A 17,639-nucleotide genomic window follows, 5' to 3' on the forward strand; every position below is an offset into this window, starting at 1 on the left:
TCCGGGATATCCATGGATATCCGGATGATATACATCTGTACAGCCCGCGGATATCCTCGGATATCGAATTTCTTGAGGGGATGTATTTTATTTTAAACTTTTATAGCAACCTGGATAAGTGTAAAAATTGGTATTTTTTAATTTATGCGGTCAAACATTTATTGCAAAATTATTATGAAAGGGAAATAATGTTCATAATTTAACGTTTTTTACAAATTAATTTTTGACAGCAAATATATTTCAATTCTCTCGCATGGATAGACGGAAAAAATAATTTTTTAGTTTGGTTGAAGGAACAGAACTTTATAAATAAATCGAGCTCAAGAATTGAGAATTTGAAATGTAAAAAAGACAACTTGATTACAAGTCCTATTCTTTATATTTGCTCGATTTAATTTATTTTGTGACGCGGATATATTATATGATTGGCTGGGTGGCAAAGTGCCACTCAATTTTGATAAATTATTGTTAATATTTTTCTTGTAGACATGCGTTGTCAAGTTTTCTCTTTTATCTGCAATTTATTGATTCCTGTCATCGGTTTTGCTCTCTTCCTCGTTATTACGACCGTGTTTCACATCCCCGCGAGCGGTAATAAGTGCCGCACTGGATACACACAATACAAAACAATGACAATGCCTGGCGAGGAGGAATAATGCGCGCGATATCAGAGCAGAGATAAGCGACCGACCGCGAGCACAATTAGCGGCGGCGAATCTAATTAAAAGCATGTCCTTGATCAAGGATATGTGTGTGTGTGCCGGTCCGATTTAAATAAATTACTATTCCGCTCTGCGATGTATGCATATGTTCGGTTTATATTATTTGTTGCCCCGGCCGTCTCTTTCTTTCCTCCTCGCTGTGTGTGCCCTGCCAAAAATCTTCATTAGCAAATATTACCAATGATATTTCAATCATACGCTTCGTTGGAATAATGTTAATAAATGATGAATGAAAAATGATTGCAACACAATGTTGCAGCAATATTAAAAAAATAATGAAAAACAAATATAAATACTGTTATTATATTAATCTTGTTTCAATATTACACCAATGTTAATCCAATGATATCAGTGCGCATGCGTGAATGCGTGCGCATCCACGAGCCGCACACTCTGCCACTCTGTCCGCCATTACCGCATCAAGAAACAAACACACCGAACGGCTAACGGCTACGCGCAATTTTCGTGTTCTTCGTTTTACGAGTCGTTCGTCTGCCCTCTGAGTTTAAAATATACCCCCTGTAAGGACCCTTGAAGTTATCAACACACGCATTGTTCAGCAGATATTACAGGTAATGAGAATTATACGTTTTTTACTTTTGTTTACATTCCAATTCGCGCAGTTACAAATTTTTAATGCTGCAAAACAGCGAGAAAATGAGCCACGGCTTTGATGGTACGTCGAGTTTTGATGCATTTTTTCGTTGACAGGCCGGGCGAGGATGGCTTTGACCTTGTGGAGCAGACGAGCAGACGATGAACGAGCTGAAGAGGGACATAAGGACATGCGCGGCTGGACAAGAAGATGGCGAAGTTCGTCGGCTTTGCGTCGGGCCGCTTTTTCACGTCGCCGCCCTATGTCCAAGGACATCCACGACCCGCGCCAGTTTATCTCGTGGACGTTCTCATCATGATTGTTGCTCGAACTCTATTTTCTGCTATTTTATGCTCTATATTTTTAAATTGTATGTCCTTGTCATGCATCCTTGCAATTTTGCATTTGAACTAAATTTTTACCAATTTCTTGCGCATGAAATAAATTTTCTCCATTTTTCTCCTAAGAAAATCTGAAATTAGAGGTGGGAGAGAGGTCAAAATTTACTCTACGATGCAGACATTTCATTTTAAATTTTCATTTGCTCCCTAAATTTCTCAATTAATTTGTCTCGGGCAATTTTCTATTCGCATGAGCATACAATTAGAAAATTATTGAATAATTAAGTGCAAACATGGCCTGCAAGAAAGTGGTAAAAATTTAAAAAAACGTCCTATGCACCAGTTCATATTTTAATTTGAGAGTCTTGGAACCTTGTGTCATTTACTTAAAGACTGTGTTTGACTGAGTTTCTGAGCACACCAATCGATTCTTGAAGGTCCAATTAGGTATAGTGGGTATTTTTTCCGACCAAAAAATGGATCGAGACATGCGAATCTTTTCCCGCCATAACAATATGAACCTATTTGTGAGAACTGCGCATGCGTCAGAGCTGGCTGAATCTGACAAAAAAGTCATTTGTACAGGCGGTCTCTCTGCAAGTGCTCAAATAGCTCTGACGCATGCGCACTTCACACATACGTTCATATTGTTTTGGCGGGAATAAAGTTATACTTAAACTATGCACGTCGCGCTGCACGTTTTGGTCGGAAAAACATCCCTTTTACCTAATTCGACCTTCAAGAATCAATTGGTGTGCTCAGAAACTTCGACAAAGACGGTCTTTAAAAAAATATTTCTCATAGCAGCTATATCAAACTGATAATTGTCGGTTCTAGAGCTTTGTTATTAACGAATTTTGAGATTTTTTAACGCAAAATTAATGTTTAATATCATGCCACCTTTAACTTTGTCGAATCGTTTGGCCCGATGAGCCGCATTGACAGCGTCAAAAATGGGGAAACAAAATAGTGGTGGCTCTGTAAAATATTAAGTTAAGGCCATCAATTTCTGACCGCCCCTTTTAGTGCCGGTGTCAACGTCGCTGTGACCCGCCTTGCCGACGATTCGACAAAGTTGCTAACTTTTATTATGTAACAAAGATTACAAGTATATCCCTACTTAAACCCAACTCTGTCTCAATCTCTGCTGTGTACTAAATGTATATTATGTAGTGTAATACTTGAATGCTGTGACAAGTTTTATGATGTAAATAATTTTTATAAGTTAAATAACTCTCGTGTGTACAAAAATATGTCTAGATAAAATAAATAAAAATATAATAATTATATAAAACTACGTTTCTCATTCAGAAAACCCTTAATTACCAATAATCTACAGAAATCAGAAATCATTTGATTTTCATTGGAACTTAATAATAACGCAATGTTAGTGTCCAATATTGCTGCCAATATTAGAACAATATTGAAAAAAGTCACATTTTCACATTGATATAACATTAGACGCCAATATTAAAACAATAATGGTTATTGGGAAATAATATTACCTTAATATTAAAACAACAAAGATTTTTCGCAGGGTGCGCTGCAAGTGCCGGTTCTTTTTTTATATAATGTATACAATTCGTCTCACTCGCTCATTACGTTGTTGCGCGGCCTTTTAATAATTTATTGCGGCTCAATCGAGCGAGACATAATGACAACAGAGTCGCACACGGCGATTGTTTTTATCTTTGCTGCGGCTCGTGATACGCTTGGCGTCACATTTTATTCAAATTGACGCTCGTGCCACTCGCTGGTATGTGCGGTATGAGTGTATAGTAGTTGTCGTTTGCGAATGCATATTGTCAGGACCAAATGCATGTAAAACACCCATATTTTCATTGAGGAATGGCAATACTGAGCTTAAAGAGAATAATTAATTAAAAATTCTGATTTTTTTAAATCTTAAATTATGTCCAAAATTTGGAAAAGAGTCCAAACTTTCCCATGTTACTGTTTAAAGAGGAATGATACTGCAAAAGCCTGGAAAATGCTTGTTGCCAATGCATAACCTCGTCCCTTAGGATTCAGTTAAAACCTTAATTGACCTAAGGAGCGCTGTAATTTTTTGAGAAAATTGGCTGGAAAGTTACCGTGCTTTTCAAATGGTAATGGCTGTCTCCTTACTTGAAATCCGATTTAATTTCAAAACCAAGAGTTTCTCCAATAAGTGGCATACACCGTTGAACAGATCTCGATGAGAGGAATCGGAATATGCCAAGAAAATATGTTCAAGAACTGTAAATTTTGGAGAAAATGGGCAAAATTTGAATTTTTACTGTATAGGAAGGTCCTTTTTATTGTTGCAAATTGTTTATCGATCAATTGGTTATGGCGTCCAACAATTAATTCAAATAAATTTCAATTGTTGCCTAGTATCATTCCACTTAAAATTTCTGGGATAGTTTGCTTGCTAAACAAACGGTGAAAATGATGATTTCTTTCACCAGAAGGAAAATATACTGTCATAATTCACAATTCACACACCATTGGATAAACCATGTCGAGAGGAATTTAAATGAAACAAATAATCAATGACAATTAACCATTTTTCGGAAAATTGAGCAGATTCTAATACAGAACTGTACATTTAATCTAGATTTTAAGCCGTCAAGGTTGAATGAAAACTGACTTCTTTATTCATGGTGATTCCCACGCTAAAATGTTTTCCCTCGGAGCTCCATTTCATTCATTTCAAAAGAGTTTGGAGCCGGATTTTTAGGAATAAATTTGAATTTAGAGTAAAATCATTTGCCTAAAGCAATGAACTGGCTCAATGGAGAAATGTAAACTGTGCTATTATTTATTAAATAATAACTTTCAGTAAAAAGGATTTGGTCCGGCCCTTAGCCGATGCTTGGAAATTATGCCGGCAATAAAAGCACATAAAAAATTTACAGCTCCTATCGTCGTAAACATGCAATTTTTGACAAACGTGCAAAGGCGGACTATTACTCTTCAATTTGAGATCGCAAAAACAAAAGGCACACATTTTTAATAGCCATTGCGCTTCGTGGGCGAGTTCGAATCCCGCAGTGATAGAATTTTACGAGCGGCCAGGCTAATTTCAGCGGCTAAATCATCGCCGCTGCCATAAAAATCGTAAAAATCGGCTTTTGCCAGCGTACGCGGATGGCACACTTTGCGCGGTTCGATTTGTGGGGTCAAAGTGTTTGACAAACGACCACCTTTGCGCGCCGACCATTGTTGTGTAACGCATTGTGTGCGGCTTCCAAAATAACTCAGCGGCGGGCCTAATGAGCTTTACTTTATATCACACACAAACACCAGAGCACAGAGTTCGGGAGGAAGAGGAGTAAAATAAAAAAGAAAACACACACACAGACTCGGAATGAATTTATATGTATGCCAAATTGCCGATTGTTCTGGGGCGAGTGTGTCGTCGGAGGTGTGGTCGGCGCAGAGACAATGGCGCCATTTGTCTTTGCCGCGCGGCGAACGCCGACGCTTCCTCGGGGCGGCTGCCGCGGGTGACTCATTCGCTCACTCGTTGCACTGCGCGCAGTGCACGGGCCGTCATAAAAAGCGGCGGAAAACCGAAAAGCCACCTCGCGCCCACCTTGCGGAGGTGAAGCAACTCGTCGTCGAGCTACAAGGGGCCTCGCCCGCCGCCGCACATATTGCGGGGGATTCGCGTGGAAATATTGCGCACGAATGACGAAATCCACCTGACGGACTGCTGAGAGGGTAAAACCTGAGGTGACTGCTAATCTCCGTCGTGGGAGGTTTCTCAAATGCTTCCTTGCTTGTCATTTTGGACGGGTAATAAATTTCGAGCTAAATAAATTTAAAGATTGCTGTAAGACTCTGCTACGTAGAATGTTTCCAGAAAATTGGATTTTTTTTAATAAAATAATCAAACCTGTAGAAAGAAGTTGAATGGTTAATGTTAAATTAAAGCTTCCAATTTTATTCGTCAGTTCGGAACTTTTTTAATGATGCCTGGGTAAATATAATATTTTTTTTGTCAAATTAGTTGATTATATTTTATATTTTTTTGCATTTGTCTGATTTACACGATTTTAGTCGCAAAAGGGGTTTTAAGTCTTTATTTTTGCCCAAATTAAAACATATATTAACTGTCATATATTTGACTTTTTACTGAGAAACCTTTTGTTTTTTCAATATCTTCGTTATTTTTAATTTTTAAAACTTCCTTCTTTTTATTTTATTTTTTTTTAAAAGTTTTGGCTTCACAGTGGAGCCTTATTACAAATGTGTTTTCCATTAATTAGAGGTAAGTGAATATTTGTATGATTTTTTATTTATAACATTGCAAGATTTTGTATTTAATTATTTTATGCAGCAATAAATAAGTTGATACTTTTTTAATTTCTTGTTATTTTAATAATTGTTTATTTCACGAATTAAGGCTCTACTGTGAAGCCGAAACTTAAGGAAAGAAAAGTTAAAAAGGAGGAAAGGTTTTAAAACAACGAGAATGAAACACATTTTAATTCAAATAAGTGACTTGAAAATATTAAGACTCTTAGATTGGGGGATTTTTCCACTCCTTTGTATCTCTCTTGTCATAAGTTTATAATCGGCCAGAATGTCAGTTATTGTAGTTGTTCAGTTAATTTAACATAAAAATCCTACTACCAAATATATCCTTGAAGAAAATAAATCCTCTGGCTAAAAAAGTGAAATCAAAATTAAAAAGCTGTGATTTATTCAGGAAACTGCTTGCCTCTAATCTCCAATCAGAGAAATTTTAGAATTTTAAAAAAATGTTTTGACCAATAACCAAATTGTCTGTTCTCTGCAGTTTCCATGCACAAGTATAAGAATAAATTAATTCAAATGCTTACAAAACCGAGAAATAACAAATTCAATTGATTTTTTTCCGTTTGAATCGCGCAGTGCGGCTTTTGCACAATGAATTCGAGAATCGCTCATTGTTCTGGCCTCGGTAATTAATTACCCCGAGTGTCGTCGCGCAACAATGGCCGGGCAACAATCGAGGCGACCTGTGACCTCGGCTGTGTCACCGCGCGCGCAACCACAATCGCCGCGCGGCCGCGCGCTCGAAAAATTCCTCTGCAGCGCGCGCGCTCTTTTCCGCTCTCTCACGCGGCGGCTCGCTGATGGGAAGGAAAATGACAGCCGCAACAATGGACAACTGATTATTTGGTGAAAAATTCTCGACACCGGGGCGCTCATTAAATCTAATGAGGGCCGCGCACATTATTCAGTGAAAGGCTCCTGTTTGGCCCGCGGTGATGAAAAAATCACACGTGAATTAAGCTGCCGGCCGCCGCGCGCGGTCGAGATTGATTTTTTTACTTCGAAAAACTCGCTGGTCACCCGAGCTGCTGCCGCCGTGGAGCCGATTTTAATAGACGCACTGCTCGGCGTAATTCTAAAGGACGACGAGAGTAATTCAAAATCGAATTATGATCAGACGCCCCGCTCACATCCCCCCTCGTTTCTCAACAAAAAGCATTGTTGCTTTCACGCGGACGCTCCGACGAGAGCTACCCGATTAGATATTTCATGATGTTATTGAGATCAATAAAAAATGGAGAGCCTCAAAATATGTATTGCTATGCGTGATGGGAGATTGGGTAATATTATTGGTCCAGTTATTTGTACGGGAGAGTGATTTAACTTCATATTTCAGTTTGATTGCTGAAAATTAGCGATCAATCATTCCTAAAAAACGGGAAGATGATCTTAGGTTGCCGATTAATTATTTTTAAATAACCAGCTTCAAAGTTTGCATGCTAATCAAGCAGTGAACACTATTTATTTATTGAAAATCATGATTTACTTCGTCAGGAGGAAAATTTGCCATACCGTTGAGTAGATCGCAACGAAAGAAATAAAAATAAAGTGAAAATCACTGACGAACCATAGGTGGAAAGTGGTGATGGGGGTTTCTGTTGTGGGGAGTGGGATGAATTTTGTGTTTATAATTTAAAACACAAAAATCTATACATGAGAAAGTTGAATTTCTACCTGGTTTTGTATTTACATGTGTTTGGCAGTTGCAAAGGGGTTGTTTGGAGGTGCTTTATGGCCAAAATATGGACTAATCCTAATTTATTTTTAACTTGAGTCAATTTTGACTCAAATGAACTAAATTCATTTGTTTCTGAAGTGGGAGAAACATCGGAAATTCGCATTTAATGAGGAGAAAAGTCGTAGTGGGAGTTAAGGGGTTGGGAAAGTGTTTCACTTATATAAAAATACTTTTATGCACACCCCCTGAAAATTTCATCACTATATGACAACAATTAAGTATGAAATGAGTGAAAATCTAGAGTCACTAATGTGATCTCGAGCAAATTTTGGGATATTTTGGAAATAAAGAGTGCCATTATGTTCAAATGGCTTTACAATATTTTCAGATTAATCATTTATTTATAGTTGTTTACCTCTTTGGGGTCACCAACTGACCCCACGCTCACTCTCATCCGCTTAAACTGTCCCTATATGTGACAACCATTGATCTAAGGACGGTTTTGAACCATCAATGATTTAGTGTAAATAAATAGAATGTTGCGTGTGAATTAATTCTTTTGGTATACCCGACATAACTGGACTGAATGAATTGCTTTCTAATTTGAAGCTGAACTAAAAAAACATATTTCAGAACATTCAGTGCTCGCTGCGTGCAGTACATGAAGAATTCATCGCGTTCCAATTAGAAAAGAAGCGATAATTGGCCCGGCGGAGAGTGATTTCTGGTGTTCGTCTTAACGATCTCTGGCCGGGCCGGAGCGAGCGAGTGTGAGTGTGTGTGTGTGAGAAAAAGCTCAAATTGCACGTACACAATGCTGGCGAGTAACAAACAAACACACCACGATGACGGCCGCGGCGACGACGGCTTTTTATGGCGGACGCACACATTTTTATAATCGTCTATAAAAGCCGTTGATTGTGTGGTCCAATTGAGAGATTATCAATTAGGCTGGGCAGGCTGGGGGCCGCACCCTCGCCCATAAAGCAGTGAGCGCATCACCCACCTGCCCGATTGCCGCTCCTGACCTCGGTCAGAAACGATATACATATGATAGCGGCCGCGAGTGGGCCATGAGAAACGGCGTCAACAACGCACGCAGGGAATGCTCGCGAATACGGAATCAATCACGGCGGAAAACCCTTTCTCAATCTCGCTTTGCGGCTCGAGACTTTGATATTGCAGAATTTTCTTTGTAACCGTCTAATTTATTGGCTTCTGCCTGAATAATTTTCAAGAGTTATTGGAGAGAATGGTTTTACAGCGTTTTATTACATCGCAACTGTTCCTGCTGAGGTGCAAGAGGTTGAGCCCTTTATAGACACACGTGTGCATTGAATCGAGGACCACATGAAGTTTATTAGGAGATAAGTGCGAAAAACGAAATTCTGTGAGACTTCGTGGGTGGCTCCTTTCATTTACTAACACATATCTAACGTAATAGATTTAACCTTAGATAATTTTTAACTATAAATTTTTTATTTTTTAAATTTTATAACAAATTTAATTATTTACCGTATATTTATTTTTTATTCAAACATATATATTCTACTTTAATTTTACTAACTATGTTAGTTAGATTTAAAAAAATATGTATATCGATTACTGCTCACATCCTTAACAGTTAGATTTAAAAAATTAATTTCTACTCTTAGGAAAGCAGAATGATATTCCTTACTAATGTAAAGTTAAATCAATACAGCCTATATGCCCAAAGATAATAGCATAAAAAGGCAAATTAATTTAAAGCTTGCAATTTCTGGAAGCAATTCCGGTTTTAAACATGAAAATCATTGCTTGTTTTTTTATCAAATAAAATTTAAAATCACACAAACTAATTCAGAAGCGTGAAATCGAAATTCTATCTCTCATATGTGAATCTTAATAAACTCTTTCATTTAAGAGATCGAAATTTTGCTTTAAAAAAAAAAAAAAAAAATCTAGAGGAAAAGAAATCCAAGTACTCTTTTGACACCCCAACGGCCGCCTCTTAGTGTAATATATATCTAAAAAAGTGCCCAGGGTTCGCCAATTGTGCCATTTTGGTTTGTGCGAAAAAAATAGCCTGTAACACCAATCTATATTGGTTTATTCAACGGTTTTTTTCCGAATTTGACATTCAAAGAGATCATAGCTTCTGATCATAAATGAGTTAAAAGCATTAAAATACAATTTGATTATTTCAAAATCATTTTTTTTAAGTGAAAAGTTGGTTATTCATATTTTACTTTTCAAAATTTGCCTTATAGTAACAAACAATAATTTTTATCTAGTCTAAACAATTTTAAGTAATTCGGAAGAATGAACATAATTTCGGTAAAAAAGCCTGATAAAAATAGTCTTTTTGCAATGCAGTAGAGGTTTTCCGATAAATAATTTTGGAGTTTTGTGAGCCCTGAAAGGGACGGAGATGGCTGCTGTAAAAATTAAAATTTCGCATACAGTTATTATTTTTTTAACTGTACTGACTTCGCTTTCAACTTTCTCCAATTTGTTCTGACATATTATATTATTCTTATTTTTATATCGATACGAGCGAATTGAAAGCCCCTCGAAGCATGGAGGTGCAGCTTGCAAACGATGGGTGAGTGTCACGGCACGCTAATATGATAAAGCGACAGCGTGCGTTTGCTGCTTGTCACTCGCGATCGGCGTGCATAAATGCGAATGATTAAACGCCGACGTGCCTCCGCCGCTCTGCTCGTTTATTTTCTGCTGTCGTCGTCGTCGTCGCCGCCGCCGAGAGAAAAATTACGAGCGCCGGTATCTCACGTGGCGCGCGCGTCGGCCCGACGGCGAATTAAAAAATGGTTTCAATTATAAATCGAGTTAAGCAGTTGTAACGCGACGGGGGCGACACACTTTTGTTTCGCTCGTTGGGCCCCTGCTGCTCCAATATTTCAGTCAAATGAAGAAATCCTGGTGCCCCCGGGGACGCCTCTCGCCGCAGGTCGTGACCCCGCGCGACGCCCAGGTGGCGCCGCGTTCTTCTCAGCGGCTCGTTAGCCACCAGCAACCCAAGAAAGGCTGCGACAAAATTTACAAGGATTCGTGTAAAATTCAATTCACAGAGTTGCGAATAAAGTAGATATGCATTTGGGAATCCTGAAAAAATAACTTAACCTTCAATATGATCTGAAATATCGGAAAGAGCAGATTTGTCCCATGTTTTGCCGTTTAAATTTGCAAGAAAATCGGTTGCAAAGTTTGCATGTTAATCAACGGTCTCCTTACTGATAATCAGGATTAAATTTATTTGATCGAAAGGGAAATTTACATCATTACTCGCACTCTGTTAAATAGATCGCGATGAGAGGAATGGAAATCAAGCGAAAAATTATTGGCAAACCGATTGATTTCTAGTTTGAATAATTCGCTGTTGCAGTAACTCTAGATAAAAGATTTAATTTAATTTTTTACATACTTAACGTAAATCAAAACTGTCTTTAGAGCACAAAATTGTGTGACGCTCAATGAAACTTGCAAATCACTTTTGAAGCATGATTAACACATTCAAAGAGACAAAAAAATATGTTTAAAGTCTCCAACTTTTCAAGAATATCTTTTTTAAACAGCACATATCTTTTTAATTCAATCTCCACAAATACTCTCTACTCTACACTCATTTCTTTCAGTTTCTCGTAATCATATCAAGTATATTTCATTCAAAATATATTTCATTCAAATTCTACTATTCTCACTTTTTAAATTCTATTATTAAGATTGCAACACGAACTGATTCTCTTCTTAATTAGTACAATTTTCTCTTTTATCGGCAGATAAATCTTTTATTATGTGATCAACTAAAGCAGTTTAAATAAAAAAAAAATCGGTAGATTAGAACAATCGGCAAGCTTTAAAGGGAAAACGCGTCTTACATTGTAAGAAGAGTTTGTCGACGTGGTCAGGTCCGCCTTTAGAATGGTCCATTGGCCTGTGAGCGGTCGACTTACGCGCATGCATCACGTTTGATTTATTTCCTGATTTTCACCAGCAACGCGCAGCATTTCTCATCGGCGCGATTGCAGAGCAAATTGTTTCACGTGCTCGATGGTCAACTGCAGGTGGCCACTGACCCATCTTCTCTCTTTCCAGCGTCTCTCTCGATCTCTGCTACAGCCATTAGCATAATTAACGCATAAATCTGCCACGCATGCGCCAATCCAGTAATTAAAAATCAATTTGAGTCGGTAAACCCGATATCGCCGCCATAAATTAAGAGGCCAATTGGCGCCCTCGCAGCAGGCCCGAGAGCGGCGTAAATATTGGGCAATCGGAGAAACTTTGTTATCTTTGATTTAATATTATAATAAAATATTCCTGTGCCCCAGCAGCGCGTCGAATGAATTATTAATTTCGCTCTCAATACATGTTAATGCACTTCACAAATCTACACTCAATAATTTTTCGGGCGGAAAACACGCCCCCTACCGAGCAGCCCCCGCGGCCACCGAGAGACTCCAGTGGTCGTGACTTCGCCTCATGCCCCGTGAAAACCCAGTCCCAAAGTGCAAACACGCTGCCTTGTTTGGCATTTGAAATAATAATAATAATAAATCCTCTCTGAATGTGGATTGTGAGACGGACCTTGTTCTTGTTTTTGCACTACTTCAGGGGCGACGTTAATGTCAATGAAACATGGAATGGGAGCACTTTTTAAGGAGATCATCTGAATTGAAAAACCATTCCTATCTTGAGGGTTAAGAATTATTGTCAAAAATATTTTTGTCCGAAGAATAAATTTATGTGTTTTGAATATTTATTTATCATCATCTTATGCAATACAGATCAACAATCTATGTAAATATTCTATCAAAGCGTCAGGTATATTTGACCTTCTAATCAAAGTTAGAGTCTGTGGGTGGAGCCGCTAGCTTCTTCGCTCTTTTTGGTAATTCTGCAAAACCACTCTCGCAGGGTTGAACGTGTTTTTGTATTTCCTACTTTCTTGACATTAGCTTCTTTGTTGATCGTGCGAAGGATTTGTCTTGGGTGATTTTCAGCCTTGTCTTCTTTTTGACTCCTTTAAAACTCCTCAGCAGATTTAGGGCCTCGGTGCATGGTGTTATGACCATGGAATGTGCTGAGCAGTGGTTAAAAAACGCTTTGAAACTTTCAGAGGAATACGCCGAGCATTTTTGGACATCAGGAAGTCGCTATGACACTCTGTCTGGCAGGCAATTGACCAGATGATTTCAGACTCTTTCACTGAACTAGACTGATGGAATTAACAACAATACCCAAACTCGCCAATGGATCTATGCAGATATTTATGCTGAATCAGAATTGGCTCGATATGTATGCGAGTTTCACCCTCGAAACTGAACCATGCTAAATTTTCTGTAGTGTACAAACAAAATTAATTTTTAAATCAATTTATTAGATAATTCATTGGTTATATTGTAAATAAAACATTTTTGCACGTTCATGCTTGTTATCAATGTAAATGCTACACACAGAGATGATAACCATCAATCAAAATAGCACATTGTTTTACCCAGGGTTCGATAACAGTATGGATAAGAGATGTAGATTTGTCATGCCACCGTCAGCATTTTGTTGCTTATATAAATTGCTTGGTTGAGAAGGTGCTGAGTATATTCGCTTAGGACCAACGAGATGATGTTTCTTCTGCGATTTTTCGCCTCGGCTCTGCTGGTGCAGACCGTACTCGGTGCACCTGAAGGAGTTGTAAGAAATTAATTTATTTTTTAATATTATTTTACTTAAATCGCAATTCCAGGGAAAGGACATTACGAACAGCACAAAAGGTATAGTATTTCAACTAATTTTTGCAAATTCAGTTTTGAATAAAATAGCGTCAATCAGGTCTGCGCTTTACAATTGGAACTTCTGAGTACACGGTCATTCCTCAGTCGGTTAGTTTGGAAATTTCTTTTACCACGCTTATTTTAAAAAATATTTAAACACTATAGTTCAGTTGGTTCAGTGCTAAATACGCCTGCAAGGAATTGGGAATGGAATTGGTCAGCATAGAAAGTGCAGAAGAAAACACAGCAATCACACAAAATATAGGTATGCACCTGGAAATCACAAATAAAATCACATTGGATTAATTTCAACGCATAGCCGAAATCTATAAAAATGAGTATTTCTGGACTTCTGGTGTCCGAATCGGTACATTCAATGAATACTACTGGGAGTCAACTGGCACTTTCTTTGGGCCCTACACGAACTGGGACAGCACCTCTCCTACCTTTGATGACATGCTGATGCACGTCGAATTTAACACGTTCCTCAATCCCGGGGCTGAGATTAAGTGGAATGATTTCTATGCAACTTATGGAAGGATGGCACTTTGCGAACTTCGCGCGCAAACCTACGACACATCAGTTAAAAGTCTGACGAATGGTGATTACCAATAAAGCAAACACAAAAATTTTATTTCATTTTTCAGCTAAACCTGGACTGTTCAGAATCGGAGATGGATTTTATGAAATTTCTCCTATCAAAGTAATATTAATGTTATCACATCAACCTTAATTAATTTTGTGTCTTAATTTAAGCTACCGTGGTTCCACGCCAAAAATGACTGTCGCTCCAAAGGAATGGACCTGCTCAGTATCGAAACAGAGGAAGAAAACATTGCACTGATTGCGGCCCTTCGTGAGTTGATCCTCTTATTTAATTTTCAAATATAATACTTCAATCATGCAACTTTCAGAGGAATATACCGAGAACTTTTGGACTTCTGGAAGTAAGTTCGACACTATAGATTATGTCTGGCAGGCAACTGGCCAGCTGATTGCAAACACTTTCACCAACTGGGCCGAAGGAGAGCCTGGCCCTTTTTGCGGTTTGAAGATGAACAACAACACCCAAACCCGCCAGTGGATCGGTGCAGATTGTTATGCTGAATCCGAACTGGCTCGATATGTGTGCGAATTCCACCCTCGCAAATAAAACTGACACACTGCACCATGCAATCTGAAATAAACTCTAAGTCGTATTTTTATATTCCTTTTTTATTGTAAATTTTTGTCAAAAAAAATTAATTCATAGTTTTCTATAGTTGTGATGACTTTATTTAGAAGAAGGAAGATTAATTTTAAGTTGATTTTGGTGGTTTAAAGTGCATCACAATTGAGGATTTGGGATATTTTTCTTCATTTCTTCCCCAATTTATTACAGAGGTTTTGCTAATCTCTAACAGATTTCAAACCGATCTTCGTATTGCCAAATAGCAAAAAAATAATTAAAAAATCAGTTGTGTATAACATTCCCTCCTCTTTAATGAATAAAAATTACTAATTAATTTTTTGAAAAAACATTGACGACTCCTCAAATTTTAAAATTTAAGTTGTTTTTCTTAAAAAGCCAAAATTTTGCAATTCTATGCTTATCTATACGGTTTTAAATTGGTTTAACACCGCTTTGGATGGTTTTGGCATCCAAAATTAATATCTCTTTCTTTACCAAATGCTTCTTTTTTCAAAAATATATTTTAGAGAACCTTGGTTGACCTTTTGTGTTAAACATTTTACCTAGTCGACAGAACTCTTGCAACAATTCAGATCTTTTTCAAGGGGAAAAAGCCCAGCTGAGTGAAAAATGCATCGCGTATTGTTTTATGCGAATTGGCGTGAAGCGTCGTTGCAGCAGCGGCTGACTGCGAGTGGTGAAGTGCCTCGACCAGCAGATGATTGAAAGCGCTTTTCGCAGAATAGCCGGAGGAACTGGCCGATAAAACGCCGGATTGATTACGCGCGTTTGTACTCGGAGCAGCTCAATAAAACGAACGGATTTGAAGGGGCACGGGAATAAAATAACAATTTCATCGGCGAGCGTGCGAGTACGTTGCGTCGTTTTTATCGCCGCGCGCTCTTTCAATTAACATACTTTTATTGTTATGACGCGAAATTCCTCTGGCTGCTTCTTGTGTGCATATTTTTGATCGAAAAAACACAAGAAGAGGGTTGAGCAAGCGCGCAGGAATCGCGCGGCGAGATCGGCCGCATGCTGGCATAAATTTAATTATTGCCCGCGCGCAAGTGACAGCAATGCACGCGTGATTAGCGATAAAATGCCATTCTAATGCGCCTCCTCCTCGCGTGCACGGGCAAAACAACTCTATAAATGGCACACACACACCGAAGCTGTGGATCATCTCTCGAGTGGCGATAACATTATTTACGCACTTGTGTTCAACAGCACTCATTACAAAATACCTGCTCACTGTCCGAGACCAATTAATATTTTACAAAATTTCCCCTGCCAGCCCAAGCGGAACGCTGCAGCAGGCGAGAAATGTGCAGCAGTTGCTCTCCTGTTCGATTTTTTATATCTTTTATCTCGGATAACTTGCGTGCATTTTAATATCGCTACTGAAAGAGACAACTAGAGATTGATTTATTGATTGCAATATATAACGTGCAGTTTCGACATTTGTAACAAGTAAATCATTTGCTAATGGCAAAATGACGTACGTTGAAATACCGTTTATGAAATTATTTATTTATATTTAAATTTGTTTAATATTTTATTTTTAATAGCGATTGGAAGCTCGTCTAAATTTCAAAGCTTTATAATTATAGCCTGAACAATTTTAACGTGGTTTGGCCTTGTTTTCTGGTTAACATTGCTGTGTAAGAGATAATTGTACTTATAGCAAAAATAAAAGTAATTGAGAATTTTGCATCCAGCAGTTAAGTTAAACTTTAGGACCAAAACGCTCATTTAATTTATATTTTAATCAAGATTTTTTGAAGTTTCCAGAACCATACAACGGATAAAAAATTTAATAAAGGGGTTTTATTCTAATTTATAGCTTTGATTAAATGTGTCTAAATTTTTTAATATAAAAATTCAATTTTAAGTAAAATCAAGGTTTCAAACAAAATCATCGATTTTTGTCCTCGCATACCTACAATGTGGATGTTTTGTAGCCGAATATGATCGAGTTTTTCAGTTTTAGCCAACAGATTTGATTTCAGTTGATTTTAAGACATCAATTTTGAAATCAGAATAATAATCTTAAAATATTTGATTTAAATCATTGCTTGGAAAATTGTCAGTTTGATAAATACAAAATTTCCAAGAATTGCCAAATATCTCCCATTTTTGTTGGCAGAGAGCGCTTTTGACACTTTCAATTGTTAACGAATTGTTATTCTGGATTATTCCTATATAAATTAAAAGATTTCTGTCTTTGATCTTCTTTTACACTTATTTCCCATCGTAAATTTTACAGTCTATCTGATCAAATCACTCCTGAAAAAGTACCTTCAACTTTCCAAACTTTTCAATTCAATCCAGAACAATTTCCACCTTACAAACCACGTGAAAGAATGGTGATCACTCCTCGTTTTACTCGTCAATAGCCCATTGCAAGGCTACAGAGCGTAATTTCCGCTAATGCAGGTCAAAGGGTTTATTTGTTTTGGTCTCGGCACTACAGATGCTGTGTGTTTGTGAGTGTCGGCCTGAGCAAAAGCGAAAAGCAGGCATATTTAATGAGACAGGCAGGGTTTGTACGCGTTCGGGCCGTGGCATCAGCATGACTGCAAACACGGCACTATTTTGTACTCGCGCTGCGTGTGCTGTGTCTGGCGCGCGAGCTGTTTGTGTTGTTGCCATTTGCATACGGCGGCGACCAACTGGCTCTGCAGGCCGCCTTTTCGCCGTGCCTCGCTGGCTGGTGGGTGTTATTTGCAAATAAAAATATGTCGAGGATAAATCACGCGTGCATCGCGCTGTTTGTTCAACATATCCGCTGACTAATCTGTTGTTGTAATTATCCCGGCCGGCCGCGGCCGCGCCGAGCAGGGCATCTCTCTCTCTCATTCTCTCTCGCTCTATCCTTGCTCTCTCGAAACGGACACATTCTCAGATGCTATCGCACCGCTTGTGTACAATTACCTCACTCACTCGGCTGCTTTTTCGGAGTGAGAGATGATGGACCAGCACTCGCCGCTTAAGTGTATTTTAGCAGTTCACTTTTCTCTCTCTCACTCTCTGATTTATCTCACAACATG

General features: G+C 38.2%; 1 protein-coding gene across 1 annotated transcript; it reads left to right on the top strand.

Annotated features, from left to right (window-relative positions):
- The first annotated feature begins 13,205 nt into the window (after positions 1 to 13,205).
- LOC135943263 (macrophage mannose receptor 1-like) lies at positions 13,206 to 14,608 on the top strand. Its single transcript, XM_065489717.1, has 8 exons — positions 13,206 to 13,335; positions 13,388 to 13,415; positions 13,474 to 13,523; positions 13,581 to 13,680; positions 13,735 to 14,004; positions 14,063 to 14,118; positions 14,172 to 14,271; positions 14,330 to 14,608. The coding sequence occupies exons 1-8, from the start codon at positions 13,264 to 13,266 to the stop codon at positions 14,566 to 14,568; spliced, it is 915 nt and encodes a 304-aa protein (XP_065345789.1). The 5' UTR covers positions 13,206 to 13,263; the 3' UTR covers positions 14,569 to 14,608.
- Positions 14,609 to 17,639: the final 3,031 nt, after the last annotated feature.

This window comes from Cloeon dipterum, chromosome 4 (genome assembly GCF_949628265.1).
Source record: "Cloeon dipterum chromosome 4, ieCloDipt1.1, whole genome shotgun sequence".
Lineage (NCBI taxonomy): Eukaryota > Metazoa > Arthropoda > Insecta > Ephemeroptera > Baetidae > Cloeon > Cloeon dipterum.

What these genes read in the sequence shown, in the direction of transcription:
- LOC135943263 (XM_065489717.1), top strand. Translation starts at nt 13,264, where the DNA reads ATGATGTTTCTTCTGCGATTTTTCGCCTCGGCTCTGCTGGTGCAGACC. An exon ending in CTACGACACATCAGTTAAAA is followed by an intron (nt 14,005 to 14,062) that starts GTCTGACGAATG and finishes TTCATTTTTCAG; the next exon opens with CTAAACCTGGACTGTTCAGA. An exon ending in ATGAAATTTCTCCTATCAAA is followed by an intron (nt 14,119 to 14,171) that starts GTAATATTAATG and finishes TCTTAATTTAAG; the next exon opens with CTACCGTGGTTCCACGCCAA.